This window comes from Colletotrichum aenigma (genome assembly GCF_013390185.1).
Source record: "Colletotrichum aenigma strain Cg56 chromosome Unknown KSG_Cg56_contig03, whole genome shotgun sequence".
Classification (NCBI taxonomy): Eukaryota; Fungi; Ascomycota; class Sordariomycetes; order Glomerellales; family Glomerellaceae; genus Colletotrichum; species Colletotrichum aenigma.
In genome coordinates, this window is record NW_023500909.1 from 2995435 (window position 1) to 3016047 (window position 20613).

A 20613-nucleotide genomic window follows, 5' to 3' on the forward strand; every position below is an offset into this window, starting at 1 on the left:
TTCCGAAAGTACGGAACAATCAAGTCAAGTGTCTTGGACGGCGATTTACAAATGCTCGAACTTCGTCGACGATGTCCCTTACAGCAACGCTGCTTATTTCAACACTGGCTGCTGACAGCCTGCTTTTATTCTCATTCATAAGCAGCGCAGTGGCGCAACCTGTTGGTCACCCCGCACTGCCCGAGGCTCATGGGTCGAAAAGCGCCGAACACGAAGTCTTACCTTCGCCCTTTGCCCAATCTGGCGGTATTCTTGGTCCCAAAGCATTCCTTAAGCGACAGCCTTGGTTTCTTTGCCAGCGTCCAGTCAAGTGACCCGACGCCGGAGACTTGTCGCTTCACGGACACGAGCGTCGTTGAGTAACACCGTACAATTATCCATCGCCCTGCGGAAATCCGCGACGAATTGTTCTGTTTTCTGTCGGCCCTGACGACTGTCGAGTTCTCGTGGTCTTTTGCTAAAATGCCTCCGGGCCATGGCAACGTTGTGGCCTCAACACGAGCGACGCCATCTAACCCCTGCCGCCGTTCTGACACTTGCCCAAAACGAAATCGATAAAGTTGCCGGTCCAATCGAAAGGAGCCTCCAGAATGGCGTCAACTCCAAAATGGAAAACACCAGAACCGTCAGCACCTGTCAGAACGAAGGCCGCCTCGTATCTGGCCGTCAACCGCAGAGTCACATCCTCCCGCACCTGGCCTCCATCTGGCACGACTGCATACTGCCTGCAAGGTGCGTACAGTCATCACCACGCTCCGTATCGTTATCGCGGCCTCCTGGGGTAAAAGATCACGAATTCGGCATGGAGGGGTCAGGACCGGCGCGCCCGACCTAAGATCTGGGGCGAGGCAAACGACCGGGGGATCTGTAAGCTTCAGTCTGCAAGGGCAGACGAGCTGAACCAGCCTTCGCGATGATTCTCGCCGGCGTCCGTTGTGATACATAAGGCGAGCGAGCTCCCCGGCTTGGCTGGTTCTTGTCTCCAAATCACAATCAGCATCACCGAGCAACTACCGACCAGCAGCGTTTGCTTAAGCGTGCCTTTGGCAACTCACTCTCGTTCAGCAGCCACTCGCTACGTCAACATGAAGTCCATGCAGATACTCGCGCCCGCCGCTGGGTTCTTCGCCGTCGCCAATGCCTGGGGGACTGACATCCACACTTCCTACACCACGATCGTCACTACGGCCTACGAGACGTATTGCCCTGTGAGTCCCATTCGTCTCACTCACGATGATATGATTCAACTAACAGCGGATAGTCTCCTACAACGTTTGTCCACCATAATGTGACTTACACCGTAACGACCGCAACGACTCTCACGATCACCAGTACGTCGCTCCCATCTCTCCTCTTACAACCTCGACTAACACCCTCTAGACTGCCCCTGCACCATCACAACTCACCAACCACCCCCTTACACGACGACAAAGACCCTCCCCCCTCCCCCTCCTCACGCAAACACGACCACGACCTCCTGCCCGCCCGACCAAACGACCATCGTAACCAGCACAAAGACCCCCAAGCCCCCTCATCCAACCTACCACAACACTACCATCCTCACGCACACCCCTAAGCCTCCTCACAGCCACTCGCCCAAGCCCCCTCACCACAACGGCACCACCTCCACGACCGTCATCGTCGTTACCCCTCCCGCGGAGACGACCCTCGCCGGCGTAACCCCCGTCGCACCGCCCCAGCTCACCACCACGAAGCCAGACTCGCCGCCCACAAACACCCCCGTGGGCCCCACGACTACACGCCCCGTCACCGTTCCCGGCAGCGGAGCGGAGCATCTCGGCGCCGGCCTCGGCGCGGTCGCCCTCGCGGGTCTCTTTGCTCTGCTCATCTAATGTTCTCTTACTTAATTCCTAATTCCCCATCATCGGGGGAAACCACGTCTTGACACACGAGGGCCATCAGGCTTAGTTGAGACCTTTCTTGTTCCATTCTACACTTTCCTTCATGGGCCGGCAGAAAAAAGCTTGGGGGAGGGGAAACTACCGGGATGTACAACACTACATGATACCATATGGCATTTTGATTTCGCGGGATACAGCTAGTCTTTAGTTTCGCAGGAATCATCGTTGGAACGGGTTTGATTCTTCTGGAGTCAAGCGGAGTGCGGAGTTTCGCCATACGGGACAGGACAGTCCTTACTTAGTACACACACACATACACATACAATAATAGCGGGCAACAAGCCTCGCGATCACGCTCCTTCACCAGAAAAGCCCCCAGCGAAGGAAAGCACTGCTTCGTTTGGCGGTGGCGTCTGGTCAAGCAAACAGATCGTCCACACCCGCTTATGGGACCTTATCTAAACCTCACCTGCCCCCCCTCGCCAAGAATCAATATTTCTCTTCTCTCGCAGCTGACACGCATATATCCCTCGACCGCCCCCCTCCCTCTCAGCCTGAACGGTGCAAGGGGGGAAAAAGCTTTGCTGTGCCGCCGACGTTCACAAAGTTGACAAACTAACCACAATTAACTCAGCCTAAAGAGACGAGATGCAGTGACGATGCCTGATGCACCTCGTATTCCGCCAACAAACCAACCCCAGCCCCGCCTCACAAACACATCATCTTCGACAGACTCAAGGCCCCTCTTCATTCATAGCCTTCTCCCAGCACCGCAACCCAAGGTAGGTAGATAGACTACCCGGTCTAAGACCTAGTGCTGGGTTGGGTGTTGAAACCCCCCCAGTTCCCCGTCCATTCCAAAGAACGGTAGTCCAGTCTCCAAAAACGGTGTTGGCGTCCTCCAAACCCTGCCACGAGCCAAGCACGTGGTTCGCGGGACCTTAGACCGCACCGCACTTCATTCGCCTAGCAGGGATTGAGCCTCCATGGGAGAAGCGCTCGCTCAATCATCGCCAGATAGCGGAGAAAAGGACCTGCAGAATCTCGTATCTGCGTCACTTGATCTTTTCTCCGCCAAGCCTCCGCCAACGTTCATTTGGAGCCTTTTGGTTTATCCGTCTGCTACTGCGTGAAGAAGTTTTCCACTACCTGCTTGACTTTTGCTGTGGGCGGCGGAAACGTTGCATATCCACGTCTCTAAACGTCGAGGATCGCCACGTTCATCTCTTCGCAGGGCCGAATAAGGTGAGGGAACAGTGGGAAAACGCCGGTTCCAGGGATTCTGCGGTGTTGCATAGGCCCACTGCGACGATCATAGGTGGCACATTAGGCGCAATGAAGCCAGGGGAGAAGGAAGCCTCGAGAACGTGGTATCTCAGTTGCATTGTACTCGAGCATAAGACATACATGAGAGCTCAATGCTCTCTCTTCTCTCAGACGCCTCATTGTCTGACCGTGACATCGTCTAAACTGCAGACATCCCGCGGGATTGAGTGGGACAGAGACCTCGCAACCCGTGTGGTTCTTTTTGCCATGATCAATGACAAGGTCATGGGCTAAGACCTACTCCCGCATTACGTAGCCTCGCCTTTGCTTCCCTGACCAAGCCCTTCGCCTCCTCAACCTCGTACCCGTCCTGGGTGAGCTCCGTGGCAAGCCGATTGGCCGTCATAAAGTCATGGCTTGCCATGGCATGCTTTGCCAGCCACATCCGCGCCCTGCTCGTCGAGGCAGTGACGCCCGTTCCCTCATGTCCGCCTGCTCCGTGGCCCTCTCCGTTGCCTTCGTCATCAGAAGCGCCGGGAGAGTCGTTGTGAATAGCAATCGAATCACCCAGATTGTTCTCTGCAGCGGCCTCACCGCCCTCTTGCGCGAGACACAGCTCCATGTACGCTTTAGCCTCCTCGAGCTCGCCTAGCTGGTCATACATCATCGCAATCTGGTAGAGCACCTCTGTGTCCAATTGTCCCGTGGCACCCCGGCCGCTGAGTAAGTCTCCTCCACTGCCGAAGCTGCTTCCAACATCGTAATAGGCGTCCGCGAGCAGGGCTCTCTTCAGAGCCTTGATGCCGTCCTGATCGCGTCCCATCTTTTGTAGACAAGAGCCGACCGCCATCCACATCTTGCCGTCCCAGGGCCTGAGTCCAGCCGCCTTTTTGTAGTACCACAAACTATAGGTGTGCATCTCGAGCATCTCGTACGTCTGCCCGAGGCCGTACCAAGCTCGGTAGTCCCGGCGGTTGACATCGACTGCGCGTCGGTATGATTCGATCGCTGCATGGGTGTTCTTCAGCTCCACATACTCATGGCCCATGAGCGTCCATGCAGACAGGCAAGTACGGTCAAGTGTAAGGGCTCGACGGAAGTACTGTACTGCTTTCTCGTGCATTGAGAGCAGTGAGTAGTAGTTGCCCACTACTACACAGGACTCTGGACGGAACTTGTCGATGCTGGAACACAAATGTGCCAGGAACGCAAGCTTCGGTCTCATGTTCATGACATAGAGGATATTGGAATAGTGATCCAGCGAATCCAATCTGTGAGGGTGCAGTGATAACAGTCGACTAAAATGTTGCTCGGCTGCCACAAGATCTTTGGCGTGATATGAAAGGAGGGCATTGCATGTGATTAGGAATGACGAGGTCGGGAAGATGTTCAGCAGCTGGTCCAGAGAGTTTGCGAGCTCGGGACTTTGCTGGTATAGCTCGAGGGACGTGTGGAGATGAAAAATAAAGGAGACGATGTTTTGAGGAAGATGAGCTGATATACGACTCAACTAGCACCAGTTAGCATGAAAGTTCAAGTTCAAGTGCACATCCGGGACCTACGTCGTCGAGCCGTGAAATCAGCGAGGTCATCTCGAGCCAGCAGCCCCAGTTCATGGGATACAGATGGACACTGCGAATGAAGAAGTCCATGGCCTTATCCTCGTTCTTCTCCTTGGCAAGCACCATTCCATACCTACTCCAGTCAGCACTCGTCCGAACCATCAACGCGGTCACACTCACAGGTATTCCAGCCAGCCCTGGCTTCCAAGCACCTCCCCGTCATCCGTTGTCCTCTCGTCGAACCAATTGCTGAGAAACCGGCTGACAGCATTCAGCTGCTTGTTGACCACGTTGCCCAGATCCTGCGGTCCCATCACCATCTCGGAGTCTTCGTCCTTGCGCTTCTCCCCGGACATGACCTTTGCATACAGCGCAAGGAACAAGCTCTTCTGGCTCAACCTCGGGACCTCGGTGCTGCTGAACGCCTTGTCTTCTCTTGTCTTTCCCTTTCCCTTCGGCGTCCCCTCAGCCTTGGCGTTCATCATGCCCGAAAGCACAGCATCCGGAAGGAATACCGCGGCGCAGCGGTCAAATTCCCTCGAGTCGAACAGCGCCTTGGCCAGCAGGTACTTGTTAATCTCCCTGGCCTCAAGCAGAGCCTCCTCGGGATCGGCGTTGGGCGTGAAGACGGTCGGGACATATTGCCCATCGGCATCGGCGACGTCGGCATCGGTCGAGGTCTCGGGTATGGAATTGAGGAGCTCTGCCGCCCTGGGAACAGGAGCAACGTTAGCTACAAGCTCTTGCAGGGGTCGCCTCGGACGGCAGCAGGGAGAGAGCTTGCCATTTCGCAGACGAGTAGAGGCACCGCTCGGAGCACTTCACGACGGCATCTTGGAGCGAAGCGCGGAGCTGCGATAGGTCATGCTCGTTGAGCGACATCTCTGCGCATCCTCGGCGGGGGGTCGCTGTTTCGTTCGTGTGTGTGTACAGCAATGTCGCGCGCGATGGGCAAGGGTGAAGGCCTCAAAAAACGCGGCTAAAGATGCCCCAATTGGTCCCGTTATCCGATGTTGCGCTTACGTTTCTAGACACAGTCTGGGCCGCGCATACGAGGAGGAACCGGAGAGTTTGTTGCCGTCGAAGGGGGTTGAAGGACGCTGGAGCTGTCGAAATGTACGGGTTGTGTTTATTTGACCTGACGTAGTAAGGCTTAACGGCAGAAAAGGCGTTATCCACTTGGCGATGGAAGTCAACATCCACAACGCGCTTGCTGGGCGCGACGACTGTCAGTTTAGTGACACTGACCGCCTCTGCCCCTCCACTTCCAGGGAGCAACAGCCACTGGGCAAGGGACCTGATCAGGACGCCCAGGGCGCCTGTCATCCCGAGTGCCAGCCCCACCACGCCCGGGAACTGCAACTTTGCCAGCCGCAGCGACTGCCTCACCGCACACCGGTCCAAAGTACCCCTCCACCGCCTGCCTGAATCGAACAAAATGAAGATCGGATGAGGGGTCGCATTGGTGGTGGTGGTGCAAGCTGAGCCGTTGGTACCAATTCACTTGATTGCCCGCACTTTTACCACATGTAGGTACAACAATTTACACGCCCGGCGCATTAATTTGCGATCAACCGCCCCGCGCAAACAAAATCTCCCCCTGCCTACTTCACCCGCTCACCCTCACTTTTGCTTACGCCCCGGTCACCCATTGTAAGTCCTCCACGTCCCACCAGGCACCAGGGCCCCCTTTTTTATTTTGCCTATCGGGAAGACAGAAAGTCTGCTTCGGCCTTGCACTTCTTAACCCAACCCATCCTCTGATACCTCGCGCGACCGTTGGAAAGCTGACCACGAAAACGCCTCAACAAGCCTCGTCCCGATCCATAGCTCCGCACCATTCCAGAAACCGTCAAGATGGCCAAGAAAACCACCCTCGCCGAGTTCGAGTCCGTCTTCCCCAAGCTCGAGGAGGTACTCGTCGAGCATGCGCAAAAGTACAAGCTCCCCAAGGAGGAGCTGTTGTGGTACAAGAAGGCAAGCTGACACCACTACCACCAACACCACCACCGAGATCGGTGATGGCAGTTGAGACACTGCGCTTGTCTGCAGAAAGGAAATAAGATCATATCAATTGACAATTGACTCCGCCCCGGAGCTATACAGTCCCTCGAAGTCAACACCCTCGGCGGAAAATGCAACCGCGGCATGTCCGTTCCCGACTCCGTCTCCCTCCTGCTCGGCAAGCCTCTCTCTGAGGAGGAATACTTCCAGGCCGCCACCCTTGGCTGGATGACGGAGCTCCTTCAGGCCTTCTTCCTCGTCTCGGACGACATGATGGACGGCTCCATCACCCGCCGCGGCAAGCCCTGCTGGTACCGCCATGAGGGCGTCGGCAACATCGCCATCAACGACTCCTTCATGCTCGAGGCCGCCATCTACACCCTCCTCAAGCGCTTCTTCCGTGAGCACGCCTCCTACGTCGACCTCATCGAGCTCTTCCACGAGGTCACCTTCCAGACCGAGCTCGGCCAGCTCTGCGACCTCCTCACCGCCCCCGAGGAGCAGGTTAACCTCGACAACTTCTCCATGGAGAAGTACCGCTTCATCGTCATCTACAAGACCGCCTACTACTCCTTCTACCTCCCCGTCGCCCTCGCCCTCCACTGCCTCAACATCGCCACCCCCAAGAACCTCAAGCAGGCCGAGGACATCCTCATCCCCCTCGGCGAGTACTTCCAGATCCAGGACGACTACCTCGACAACTTTGGCCTGCCCGAGCACATTGGCAAGATCGGCACCGACATCCAGGACAACAAGTGCAGCTGGCTCGTCAACCAGGCCCTGCAGCTCGCCACCCCCGAGCAGCGCCAGATCCTCGAGGAGAACTACGGCCAGAAGGACAAGGAGAAGGAGGCCATCATCAAGAAGCTCTACGACGACATGAAGCTCAAGGAGCGCTTCGAGGAGTTTGAGGAGAAGCGCGCCACCGAGATCAAGGACATGATCAACAACATTGACGAGAGCGAGGGCCTCAAGAAGGGCATCTTCGAGGCCTTCCTGGCCAAGATCTACAAGCGCAGCAAGTAAACTGAGCGCGCGCACGCATGCGCATGCGACACGCTAGCGGAAAACAACGAATCGAACGAGTTGAAGAGAGATAAAAACACCTTAATGTGGCGCGCGGCATTGGCATTGAAGACAAAAGAAAGATACCTGAGTCCAATTGAACTGATGACGACGATAATAGACCGTTAGATTCATACATGGCCATATTAAGTAAACAAAGAAGATTTCCTGTCCAGATACATCACCGACTTGACATCTGTCCCCCTATTTTTGTGCTGTGTGACGCAAAAGTCAACAACCGGGTATCTTACAAGCTAAATCACCCATACGCCAAATCTTGCGTGCACGGCTTACTCAGGGCCCATTACTCGTCTCTTCCCCCGAGACCTTCTCTTCTGTGAACTCACGGGCCATTATGCAGCTCTTGACCTTGTTTTTCCTTTTCTTTTCAACTTCGGGTTTTTTCTTTCTCTTTGGCGTCATTCTCCGTCTGAGACAAGGTTGAGACAAGCCATTGTTATCAAATGGCAACGGTCAATGTCTGACAGTGCCACTCCGACCAAGGCCCTGCGAGGCGCGGGGTCTCGCGTCGCGACCTCGCTCGCGCTCGACGAAATTGATCAGCGGCACGTCCTCGTCATTTTGTCGCGAAGTCCGTCTCGGCATCGACGGTATGGGTGGTTGCTCGTTGGACACGACTCGGCGGACGGGTGCGCCACCAGCCGTCGAGCGACTCCTTGGTCTTGAGGCCGCCGACTGCGAAGCCATGCGCTGAGGCGGGTACGCCTTGGTCGTACCCATGCGAGTTACGGTTGGCAGTTGCGGTGCCATTGTGGTATCCGGCGAGTTTTCCCAGCCCGTAGCCATCTGAATCAAAGGCGTGCCTGTTGGCGCCTTAATTCCACGGCCGTGACCCTCACGCCAAGCGGCAGGCAAGTCTGGGACCTTGGGTGTTAGGTCGACCAGAGGCTGAGGCATCCCTGGCTTCCTCTGGGACGGTCCGTCCGATGTTGTCGGGCGTGCTGACGTAGTTGGACGAGCGACGGGAGGGCGGGACCGGCTTCGGGGTTGGGCCATGGGTTCCACGGCCGACCGGGATGTGCGCACCGTACCTCTTCTCGCGGGCATCCCGCTCAGCTGCCCGGACGTCTGCATCTCAGGCTCTGGGTAGTTGGTGAGCAGCCCTCCAGTAAAAGGGCTGTCGGGCGAGAGATCTTCGTGAGCTGCAGCTGCCGCGTTCTTCTCAGCCTGCTGCTTTCGTCCTTCATACGCGCGCCCCAGCAAGCCACTGTTCCTGAATTCCTGGTCCCTGGCAAATGGATCGATATGCTTCTTCGGCATCGGAGAAGCAAGGTTGGGCGTGGTCCTTGAACGAGAGACGACCTTTTGCTGCTTCGGAACAGAGAGCTGCTCTGCCGGCTGCATCGAGTGCTTCTCAGGCTCCCTGCCAATATCGTCAATGGACTTTTCGAGCTTTTCCATATCCAGGAGCGGAGAGAATGTTCCAATCGTGTATGGAGTCTCGTCTACCGATACTTTGAGTCGGTGCAGGGTCCCGCTTCTGGCGAGACCACTCGAGGGCTTCTCGTTCGGGCTGCGCGATGTCTTCTTTGGCTTGCTCAAATCAACCTTCTTGTTGACCAGATACCAACTGCGCCATGAGTGCAGGACTCTCTTAAAGTCCTCAGCGAGTCTAGCGTCATCGGTCGAGAAGAAGTGGATAAAGTTTTCGGTGTTTTGGAAAACGCTGGACTTTTGCTGACTCTTGACGGCAAATGTGTTCTTCTTGGGTGCTCTGATTTGCTTCAACATGTCCTTCTCTGTGACTGAGTAGAGGTCAAAATCCGAAAGATGACACAGTGAAAGCGAATCCTTGTCCGAGACCTTGGCGTCCTTCTTCTTGGCGGAAAACACCTGCCCATCCTCTTTGAGAGTGATGTACCGTTTATTCCATTTCCCGGGTCGCGAAGAGTGGTACATCAAAAAGTTGATCAGACCGGCCGGGGGGTCGATAGTGCGGGGCACGACCTCGACGTTTAGATCGGGGTTCTTGTCGACAGAGTCTCCAGGGATGATGAGAAGGCAATGCTGGCTGTCACGGTCCCATGAGTTCAAGACATCTCTCACCCTCTCATATCGCCTAAGCCGACGCTCCAGGCCAAAAGCGAAGTAGCACTCCATGACAATGCTGGTTTGCGGGTTGATGTTCTGGGTCATGAGGTTGGCGGCCGAATATAAGATTTCCATGGGAGTCGTCTCGGGGGTGACGGGCAGGCTGATGGACGACTGCATGCATCGAATTGTCACTCGCTGGGCGAGGTGTTAGCAGAGGCGCATGGGACAGTACGAACGACTCGTTCAACTCACACGTTCGCCGGCATTGCTGGCTGTGATGGGGGCATCGGTCTGGGGGACGATGCCGCCTCCACCGGCCTGAATGAAGCGTGTGGGATCCATGACGCTGACTGGCCGGCAATCGAGCGAAAGTGGCTGAAAGTATGTGGGAGGGGACTTTGTGAGCGTAGCAGAGTCGGACTTGCGACTTTTTCTAAGAAAGAAGGCGAACTTGTTGACGATGGGGGATCGTCGGGGCGGGGGGTCGGGAACAGCGGCTAATTGAGCCTGAAGTCTTGCGAGATCCTTCCTCTTCTGTTCTGCCAAGATGCGATCAGTCTCTGCTTCGAGACGGGCGACTTCTTCGGCCCAGCGGGTGGCCTCCTCCTGTTCCTGGTCCTTGCGCCGGCGATCGTTTTCCTCCTCCTGTTCAATCTGCTGTTGGAGCTGCTGTTGCTGCTGGCGGTGCTTCTCCCACTCTGCGTCTCTGAGCTGTTCTCTGCTGGGTACGGGGTGGAGGTTGAGTTTGGTGATGATTTGGGAGCGGGCGTGGTCAGCTCGTGCAGAGAGCTTGAGGTCGGCGCATGACGAGGAGTTGGAAACGAGGATCGGGTTGTGTGAGCGAGGCCTCAGCTGGGGTAAAGGAGGCGGCAGAGAGTCGCGTGCTGCCCTTGCGGTTAACGGAAGAGGAGGCGGCAGGAAATTCGGAGGAGGAGGCGGTGGTACATTCGGCGGTGGTGCAGTTGGTGGTGGTGCTGCTGCTGCTGATCCTGCAGGCGATGGTCCTTCTCCTAAAGGCAAAGCAGCACCAGGTACCTGGCCGAGAGCGAGTGCTTGGAGAAGGGGTGACGGTGCCGCTGCCGCATCAGCAGCTGACGCTGGCAATAATAACGCTGATCCTGCAGATGGGGCAGGCGGACGCTGGGCACTCGTCTGAATGGCCTGGTGGGTGCAGGAAACCCCTGGGGCTGGGGTCCTGGACCCGGAACTGGAGCGCGCTAAGGAAAATAAGGAACCCGGTTCGCTTGGGGTGCTGGGCGAACCCCCCTGCAAGGGGCTCTCGGCCGCATTGGGGGCTGTTTTTGGCCGCCGTCTGTTGGGGTAGCTGAACCGCACAGGAGACTCGGGACACGGCGGCGCTGTGACGCTTGCTTCTGCTGCTTCCGTGCTAGAAGAATACGGGTGGTAATCGTTCAGGTTAGACCTCGAAGCATAGTAGCAGCTGGCGGTGCCGCGTCCGAGAAAGGAGGGGGATGCCCCGTCGTCGTCGTCGTCGTCTTCAAATGCACCAAAACCAACACCAACACCAACATCGGGCCACTGCCAATGCGACTGTGGGCGCGACAACTGCAGCGGGGTCTGCGGCGGTGGTTGGAGCGTGAGTGCCGGTGCCGTCCGCCGTCTTGCCGCGGAAGAGGGCGTCGTCTGGCCGCGCTGCTGCTGCTGCGGCGTATTCCTCGCTGGTGTTCGTGCCGCTGCCGTCGCCAGTTGCTGCTGTTCTGTCGTCTGCTGCTCATCATCGACGGCGATCCCGATACAAATGCCAATGCTTGTCGCGGTGCCCGTTTCCGTCGTGGCACTCGACACAGTGTCGTCATCCTGAAAAATGTCCACGTCCCAGTCCCTCCAGTCTCGGCCAAAGTCCAGCACGCTCTTGTGCTCCCGCAGGTTCCTGTACCTGGTCAGCCGTCCGGCGGTAACGCTGTGTCCCCGTCGTGGTGGATGCGGAGCTGGCGATTTGGGTGGTCCTGGCCCTGCCGACATGGTCCGACTAATACGCGGATGCAGCCCGCCTCCAGCAGCTTCCATTGCGCTAATTATTTATTAATACCTCTCTGTACTTGTAAGGATTTGTTTCTCGGTCGAAGAGGAGACCAAAGGATTCGAATGCCTCCCTGAACAATCAAACGACGATGACGACCCGACCCCTTACTCTCTCGTCTGTCTGAAGAGATCGATCCGATAGACGATAGGGCTACTCTGTCAATCCCCCGGATTTTCTCGTCCGATATGGATGGCGTCGATGGCAGCGGTAGGTAGGTTGCGGATAGCGCAAGCGGCAGCGGCCCAGTCCGCTGGGACCTCGGAGCCGGAGCTGGAGATGATCTCCCCAGCCCAGCAGGGAACTGCTGAACGTTATCTTGCGTCCGGATGCAGTCCTCCCCCAGGACCCTGCAGATCATGCAAGTGATTGATAACGATCCAGCAGATTGAGATGACCTTAATTTTCTTTCTTTTCTCTTTTCCTTTGTGCAGTCCCTTCTTCGGGTATTCGCTCAGACACTCTGACGCCGTCCGGTATCAATTAAGCGTAATTGCCAATTGGTGTAACCATGGAAAAACGAAGCAAGGAGATAATTAAACGTCGTCGTAGTTGTCGCTGCTCTCGCTGCCGCCCACCGGCAATAATTGACACAGCGCAGGGGTGAAAATTACCTGTAAACTCGGGTCTGAGAGGGAAGCAAAAGAGAGAGCAAAATTTACCAAAGGAAAAAAGGAAAGTGGCGAGACCTTCCTTCCCATAAGTCGGGTCCGTCAAGAACGGGGTACCAAGGGAGGCTTTTTTACGACTCTTGCAATTAAAACTCCACCTCCCGCCGATAGGCATGGTGAGACACCCAAGAGACATTTGAGAAAAAAGGGCCACCTCTTCACAAGACGCGTCCACCGGCACGCAGCACAATGAGGTGCAACTGCGCCCCGTGAGCCAGATGCCAATCGCTCATGTCCAATTTGCCTGGGCTATTGTGTCATCACACTTCTCTCCACGATGCATTCCAAGTCCAGCCCTGAACGCCGTCTGGGATGTGTCGTGTTTACACTTCCGCGAACAGGCGACGCGCTCGTGCAGGGACCACTGTATGCATTTCAGTGTCAGAGACGGATTCGTATTGTGGAATGAACCTGTTCCTGAGACCCATCTGAGCGTCCCTGTCTCTGTCCCTTCTTTCCCCCCTGATGCTTTGACGAAGCATCCTGACTTGCGGACCGATTTTCTAGATCAACAACAGCCATCGCTATCACGTGTGCCCAATGCATCTTACGCTACCTGTCCAGCGCCAAGAGCGGCAGAGGAACTTCATCACAACCTGTGAGCAGAGTGGCATCTTCTACACAGCTCCGCCGCCCATCTGTCAGCCCATAACTTCCCATATGTCCAAGTTCGCCGATGCAGTTCGTGCAAGGGGCTGATCCAGACTAATGTCGGAAAGCGTGCACCTCGCGTCTCCACCATCCAATAAAGTCGCTTGTCGATACGTCGATGCCTAGGTCCTTGAGCGCTTTGGTGCTAAGGTGGCAGTCGTACGGACGCTGCACACTAGCATTGGGGTCGTTGCCCTCCGTGTTCGCAATGATGCCGTCCATCGACAAGTCCATGATCTCGGCAAACGTCTGGCAGATCTCGTACTTGGTCATTCTGTCCTCGCTGGAGAACTGGAGGATCTTGGGGAACGAGCTACGGTCGTCGGCCTCCGTGTACTTGATAGCAATATCTGATCCACCGTCAACTCTGCTTCTGGGACTATGAGAGAGTGCGCTTACCATGGCACACGCGACCAACATCTTCAGTGTTGGTGGGGTATCGGATGGCCCAGTGGTCCATCTTCACCTTTGACTGCCCGTCCTGCGTCTTCCACAGAGTGTCCAAGAGGATGTTGGTGGCACTCTCGGCAGGCGTTTCTGCCTGACCGTATAGGACCGGTACGCGCAGGACGACACCGAGACCTTCGCGGCCGGCCTGCTTGTACTCCTCTAGCATAGCATGCTCTCCATCCAGCTTGGTCTGGCCGTACAAGTTCGTAGGGCCAGTCTGGGCGTCATTCTCGTAGGGGGCCTCTCCAGGCTTTCCAGAGAAGACGTAGTCGGTGGAAATGTAGATGAGGAAGATGCCCCGAGCAGCACAAAGGCTGGCGAGTGACTTGGTGGCGGCAACATTGAGTGCTCTGGCGGCGTCGGGGTCGCTGTCCACCTTGTCAGGATATCGCTGAGCCGCACCTATTTTGAACGATTGATGAGCGATTCGATGCACATGAAGCAAGTTTAGATATGGGTTGACACACAGTGCACAACTACTCGAGGCCTGAGAGAGGCATTAGCTCCAGCTGCCCATAAATCAAGAGCGCAGGCCGACCTACTTGGACTCCTCGAGAAACTTCTCAACTCCGGCAGGGCTTCCCAGATCGACCTTGAACACCGACACGTTGTCTGCGCGAGAGTATCCCGTGCCCTTGACATTCCAGCTTTTGCGGTCGAAAGCTCTAGCGACCTGGCGTCCCAGGAGGCCGGTCGCGCCAGTCACAACGACGTCCTTTCCAGCCATTTCGTGTATCAAGGCTCCGATCAGAGTCCCAAATAAAGTCAAAAGTAACAACGCGATTTAAGTTGGTGAACTGCTAACGCTTTGTTCGTCGCGTTATGCTCTCGCTCTGGCGATGCTAGAAAGCTCTAGCTGCCCCTCAGCTACCCCGCGGTGGGGGGTTTCCTTCACCTGCGACAACTCAATTGGACGGTGTGCCGGATAATTACATCATCTTCACACAATGCATAGAGACAGCGTTACCTGTGACCTCCCTGTTTCTCTCGAAACCAGGACCCCGAAGCCTCACAGGTCAACTTTGCAATATCTTCAGACGAACTGGTTGACGACGTATCCACGGGTCCCTCCGAAGGCTTCGGCGCCGCAACAGCCCGGGCTCACCTGGCAAGAAAACTAGACCAGAAGCAACTCTCAAGCTGCCCCGAAGTTGGCAGCATGCCTCCGCATGTTGCGGAACTCAAGGGCAGAACGTCGATCCTCTGGAATTGAGCCAATTCGACGCCGGCTCACCATGTACCGGAAGCGAAATCTTCAGCGAGCAAGAGAGCACGGCACTCGTTGGCTCGCAAACCGCTAGTTTTGCCCAGACCCTTGGCTTTTCAGGAGTGAAATTGTCGAAAATTCTCGAGCAAAACCCTCCCGAGTCATGAACAACCCTCAACGACACTGGACCGCCATGCTTGGGCCGCGCGCCTTTAACATGGCTTTGACAAGACATTAGCCAATGCTACACGCTGCCCACCTTCCGGCCAGACGGATCAGTCGAGCTAACGGGCCTCGAGCGTTGCGTAAGCAACATCTCGCCTCACGAGACGTCAGCACGATGGTGATCATACCCAGACAGCGGCAAACCCTTTTGACATGTTGATAACCACGTTATGTATCATATAGCCCGGGCATCCAGATAACACCAGATCGTCCGCCAGAGCACCTCGACGTTGCAGCACCCGATTCTCGCGCCATCGTGCCCCAGACTAGCCCTTCCCACCGGCGCGTCTCAAGACATGGACAGGGAGAGCTGCCCTTACACTAGCAAGCAGACCGATTAATAAGATTGTCGTCTCCTCGAGCAAAGCTTGCGCGGCGGAACTCGCCGCTAGCAACTGGACGAGACCCTCCGGAAGACCTGAAGCAAAGGGCTCACTGCCGAACTTTCGATGGAAGTCATCGGGAGCAGCAGCCGCCGGCACGCTCTACGGCGCAAGTAATTCCCCGACCCAATCTCCCCTCCGACGTGAGTTCTGATGAAGCCAGATTACACCGAGGAAATGCTCTGAAACCGCATCTCGATCTTCCGTCCGGTGCCGTGCCATGGCCCGGACGGCATGCGCAATAACGAGACAGCATTCTTCCCATCTCCTTCATCCACCGGCACGGCGTTCTCCGCCAAGAGATGGGATCGCTTGTGTCCACCGTTGGCAAATTACCTTGCATCAACGGCCCGGTTCTCCAATGTCCATCTCCCGCTTTGAATCCAAAACCCAAATCAACCCGTGTCTTTTGCGTATCCTGTGGAAACATTCCGCCCGGTGTTCTCTCTTCTTCACCGATGCCGGCTCTCTCACTCCATCACATCTTGCACAGACGTTGCTTCCCTCCCTCGTGCCGTTGCATTTTATTTTTGTGCCCCCTTCCAGAACAACCGCAGCCCACTGTGGCGCACCCGCGCTTGGCCCTGCCTTGGACGCTAGAAAGAAACACCACCCAAGCCCACCAACCCCCGGCGAGGTTTCGAGAACGCGTACAGGCCATGTCGCAAGGCCGGAAAGAATAAAGGCGGGTGTGATCTAAATCGCTCCCGATGATGCGGTGGGGGAGTAAGTATCAAGTATATTGCCTATCCCTGTGCTTGGGTGCCATTGGGCCCCGTCCCCTCGAGCGAGCGTCTTTTCTTAGCGGCAATGGTCAATAACACGGCGTTATATGCATGGGAATCCCCTCCCCGCGGCTCGTGACCGACTTCCACGTCCAGCGTAACCGCAGCATCACCAAGAAGAGGCAGAGAGCAAGAAACGGGAAAAATCGATTTTGTTTTCGCAGTGTGTGTGCGCGTGAGGCATCTTTAATCTATATTGTACTACAATGCAATCATCATCATGGCAAAAAACAAGCGACCCAAGGACAAGGGGGAGAAACCCGCTCCCATCCTCCCCCGGGCCTCTCTCAGAAACTCTCTGAGCTGTTGGTCGAGTAGAGCTTGGTATCGTAATGACTCCTCCCGGGGCCCCTATCCATCGGTGGTAGCGGCGTCCTGCCCCCGGCCGGCGGTGGCCTCGGCGTTGAGTCCCTCTTGTCGTCGTACACAATGTTCACCTCGGTCGTGCGCATGATGCCGTCGTACGTCATGATCTCCTCTTCGCTCGTCGTCGGCGAGTGGCCCCTGATCTCGGAGCGGCCCTTCATGTTCTTGAGCTGGAAGGCGTTGTCGCGGTTCGTCGTCCCGCTGCGGCCGCGCGTGTTGGTGGTCACCGTCGCCGTGGTCCGCGACTTTTTCGTAGGGTCGCCGGAGCGGCCGTAGCCGTAGCGGCCGTTGGAGGAGGACTTGAGCGAGGCGAAGAACTTGGGGAACCAGCGGAGGAAGAGGCCGCGGAGGGCCGGGGCCGAGGCGGTGATGATTGCGAGGTTCGTCTCGACGGCGGAGTAGGTGAAGCGGATGTCGTAGGTCGGGTCGGTGGTGTTTATGTGGTAGCCGACTTCGACGAGCCAGAGGAGGCGGAGGATGCTGATTGCGGTGACACTGGAAGAAGCCTTTGTAAGCCGAGATACTTGGAAGGAGGAGGTTGCGTAAACTTACATTCCACCCAGTGCGAAGACGGCAAGCAGAGCCATCTTGACCCTCGTGGGCATCTTAAGCCCGAGAAAGATCCAAAACGGCATCGCGAGGGCCAGCACGTCGGTGAGGATGGTCAGGGACGCGGTGCTGACGTAGAAGGCGTTCATGTCGATGCACTTCCCCTCCGTGGGCGGGTTCCGGCCCGCCTTCTCCCAAAAGTAGTTGATGGGTTGGCATTGGAAGATGACGGTGACGAAGATGGCGACCATCAGGGTCAGGTTGAAGACGTTGAGGCCGATGAGGGCGAAGCGGATGCGCCGCTTCTGCCCACTCAGGCGGAGGAGGAACATGAGGACCGAGGTCTTGACGAGGGCGAGGATCGGGTTGTAGAGGAGCTGGATGATGTAGTTCCACAGACTGCCGAGGCGGTTGTCTGCGACCAGAGGGATATCGTAGACGTGGATGCCGATGAAGCCGTACCGCATGCCCATGTAAGATGCTCCCGTCTCGGCGACGGACTCCGCCTGTGCCTATGTTAGTGAATCCAAGGAAAAGTGCATGTTGGAACCTACCATTGCAAAACATATCAAGCCATCATCTAAAAGCTACAGTTAGTCACAGAGCCCAAATCTCGCACACTTAAACTAGACAAGCCAGCTTTGATAACTAACTTACCCCATCCGAACTGCTTCGTGCTGACTCGACTATACACCCTCAATCCCACAACAATAAGCGCCAAAGCCGGGAAGAAGAAGAGAATGAAGAAGCCAATCTGCTGGAGCCCCGTCTCCGGGTATGGGTAGTCGTCGCTGACGGGCGGTAATGTCGAAGATGTCGTGGCAGGCGAGGCCGCTGCCGTTGTCGTCGCTGTGTTCCGGGCCTCCTGCGCCGCGTATACTAGAGCCGCGATGGCCTGCGACATGGCCGGCTGTGATTGTCCTCTTTGCTTCCTTCGATATCTCGCGCGAGTTCACAAGCTCAAAGGAGCCTTGGCTGGCTGATATGGATCAGATTCGTAACAAAGTGCTGCGGAAATCGGTTCAAGAAAGGTTCGAGAGGGGTGTGGGTTCTATATGTCATAACACCTAGCTTGAAGACCTCGGAACCACAAAGTAAGGCAAGGCGTTTTGTTTCTTTGCTTTGCTCGCCCTGGAACACATAGATTACTTTGGCCACACTACGCGCCTACAACACCTGCCAGGCTCCTCCTTCGCAAGAGGCACACATATTAGGCCCTAGTGCGGGCTGAAAGGGTCTACCTTTCCTTCTTTCTTCCCTTCCCACTTCTGCAGCGACAGGGTCGGTAAAGCATGAGCCAAACGGAAGGGCGGCAGACCTTGACCTCTCGGTGACCTCTGCCTGGGAAGTCCAGCCCCAAGTGGCGCCGGATTTCTTCCAAAACAGCCTCTGTACCACTTGTGTGGGTGGGTGTGGCCATGCAAGAACGGGAGACCCCTTGAAGAGAGAGGAAGGAAGAGAGAGAGATCACTTGGGCCTGCGGACGGTGGTAACCCTACACTGCGGACGGCCCATCCACGCACCCCTTGTTTATATCAAGACAAGGATATACGTTCGCCGCAGAGGGAGCCGAGGGCGGATGAAGGCGAGTGGCTCAGAGAAGGAGAAGAGACCAGAGATGGGAACAGACGGTCCAGCCCTGTGTGGATGGTAGTATGAGGACCGGAAGTTTGGAATTGGTGCCTCCCACACCATCCCACCCGTCGATCTGTCTTGGGGCCGTGCCATGGAAGACGCCCAGAAAGATGCTACCTACCTTGCTTTTCCCGTGACAGCACTTGCGAGCGTTGAGACTTTCGTGGCGTACCAGCTACAACCGATGGGGAACACCCGCTGCCATCCCGCGTGAAGAGTTCCAAGTGCAATCTAGTTGACAGCTGCCAACGGCGTGGAAATGGGCTCATGTCTGAGAGTCTCCAACGGGCTGCTCACAACTCGGGTTGCTGAAGATGGGGGGTGCGCGAAGACGAGTGCGTCCTCTTCTTCGCGGACCCATTGATCGGTTATCAAAAAGGAAAGGAAGCCGAAGAAGCATCTGCTCTCTCCACGGCTGCCTGGCCTGGAACTCACTTGAGCATGGAAGAAATTAAACTGAATGGGTTCTGCAGGCGGGTTGGTGCAGCTGCGACCTGTAGGATGTTGGCGTGCAGAGCGGGGGACCGAAGTACGTATTTCGATCGCGGGCTGCATCTCGCCCCAGTGGGCATGTGGAGCTTCCTTGGGTCTCTCTGTCTGTCTCTGTGTTTGTCTCTCTGCCTTGGATGGGATATCGAACGATTCCCCATGTCGGCGGTCCAGTTGGTTCGTGGGGCCGAAGAGGAACAAAAAAAGGCGCGAGATAGTGGATCAGTTGGCTGGGAGGTTGCTGGCCCTTGGATGAATCGCGAAGGCGCTCGTATTGGTTTCGTGCTGGCTGGGTGAAGAGGGCCCAACTCCAACGACGTCGATGTTGTTCAGGCGGGATCCCGGGATGCAGGTACGCCATCACACACCGGGGTTCCGCAGGAGCGTTCGGACCAGCTGAAACCCCTCCCACACCAGAGGGCTTTTTGCTAGCGTGGCTGCTTCAGATGGCGGAGAGGCAGTGAAGGACAAAGATTGAGGATGGGCATTGTGTGACTTTCCCGTGTTTGACACCGATGCACTGCATCGGGATAGGGGGTTTGCCCAAACCTGGCTTCACCTGACCGAGGAGAAGTTGGTGATGTTCGGGTGTTGCGGGCGGACTTCCTGGATCCAACAAGTATCGGCCGTCTCGCGCCGGGAAATTTGCTGGCAGTTGCATGCATGTGAGAGCTGCTGCGCCGCTGAAGACGTGCGAAAGCCGAGAGACAAAGCGTTGGCGTGAAGAAATGAGCACTGCATGACAGCCGGGGAATTAGCGAGTGCCGTGCTGTCAGGCTCAACGTTGGTGTGGTTGTTGGTTGATTGTTAGATGCAGTCAGTCGGCCAAATCGATGAGAAATCGACGTGTCATTCACAGCAGAACTGGTCGACATCTCAGAGTGCGCCCCCCAAAACTCGACATTCATAGTTCCTAGAGTCGTAGGTCGAAACTAAACTCCAACCCAACTAGACAGGCAGGCGATAAGATAGCATCAAGAACTGGCCTCTGCGCCGCCGCTTGTTGGTGATCACTTGCGGGAAGCGGTGCGGCATCCGATGCTCCGGCAGAATTTGCGAGTCCACCGGGGTAGAAATTGCATGGGAACTTCATATATTTTCGCGCCGGGTGTGGGCGACCCCTGTTCCGCGCAGAGCGTGTCTCCTCTCGTGCCGAGCAACCACCCCCGAATGGCAAAAGCGCAGATTTCCATCAGGGTAGATCTCGCGCGGCAGACACGGAGGCGAAGAAGCGAGACGGGTTTCGGCCTTGGATATGATGCTCCCCAGCTGAAGCCAAAAGGCTTCGGAATGTCTTGACTAGAACTCGCTCCGAGCCCCGAGAGTTGAGATGAACGCCGCGCAATC

At 56.4% G+C, this 20613-nt stretch overlaps 5 protein-coding genes across 5 annotated transcripts; 2 read left to right on the forward strand and 3 right to left on the reverse strand.

Moving 5' to 3' along the window:
* Positions 1-1085: 1085 nt before the first annotated feature.
* Positions 1086-1853, forward strand: ccg-6-1 (Clock-controlled protein 6; the record flags this gene model as incomplete). The annotated part of the gene is made up of 3 exons (XM_037320022.1): positions 1086-1208; positions 1262-1331; positions 1381-1853. 3 exons carry the CDS (start codon positions 1086-1088, stop codon positions 1851-1853), a joined length of 666 nt encoding a protein of 221 aa, XP_037181467.1.
* Positions 1854-3411: 1558 nt separating this feature from the next.
* On the reverse strand, positions 3412-5572 carry cut23 (Anaphase-promoting complex subunit 8; the record flags this gene model as incomplete). Its single annotated transcript, XM_037320023.1, has 4 exons — positions 3412-4638; positions 4691-4823; positions 4871-5401; positions 5487-5572. 4 exons carry the CDS (start codon positions 5570-5572, stop codon positions 3412-3414), a joined length of 1977 nt encoding a protein of 658 aa, XP_037181474.1.
* A 975-nt stretch (positions 5573-6547) lies between these two features.
* fpp (Farnesyl pyrophosphate synthase) lies at positions 6548-7720 on the forward strand (the record flags this gene model as incomplete). Its single annotated transcript, XM_037320024.1, has 2 exons — positions 6548-6604; positions 6797-7720. The coding sequence occupies 2 exons, from the start codon at positions 6548-6550 to the stop codon at positions 7718-7720; spliced, it is 981 nt and encodes a 326-aa protein (XP_037181475.1).
* Positions 7721-8233: 513 nt separating this feature from the next.
* On the reverse strand, positions 8234-14354 carry mat2b (Methionine adenosyltransferase 2 subunit beta; the record flags this gene model as incomplete). The annotated part of the gene is made up of 7 exons (XM_037320025.1): positions 8234-10009; positions 10067-10890; positions 11077-11705; positions 13266-13527; positions 13577-14029; positions 14095-14114; positions 14170-14354. 7 exons carry the CDS (start codon positions 14352-14354, stop codon positions 8234-8236), a joined length of 4149 nt encoding a protein of 1382 aa, XP_037182383.1.
* A 2160-nt stretch (positions 14355-16514) lies between these two features.
* On the reverse strand, positions 16515-18046 carry CGCA056_v004771 (uncharacterized protein; the record flags this gene model as incomplete). The annotated part of the gene is made up of 4 exons (XM_037320026.1): positions 16515-17088; positions 17146-17648; positions 17697-17722; positions 17800-18046. The coding sequence occupies 4 exons, from the start codon at positions 18044-18046 to the stop codon at positions 16515-16517; spliced, it is 1350 nt and encodes a 449-aa protein (XP_037182382.1).
* Positions 18047-20613: the final 2567 nt, after the last annotated feature.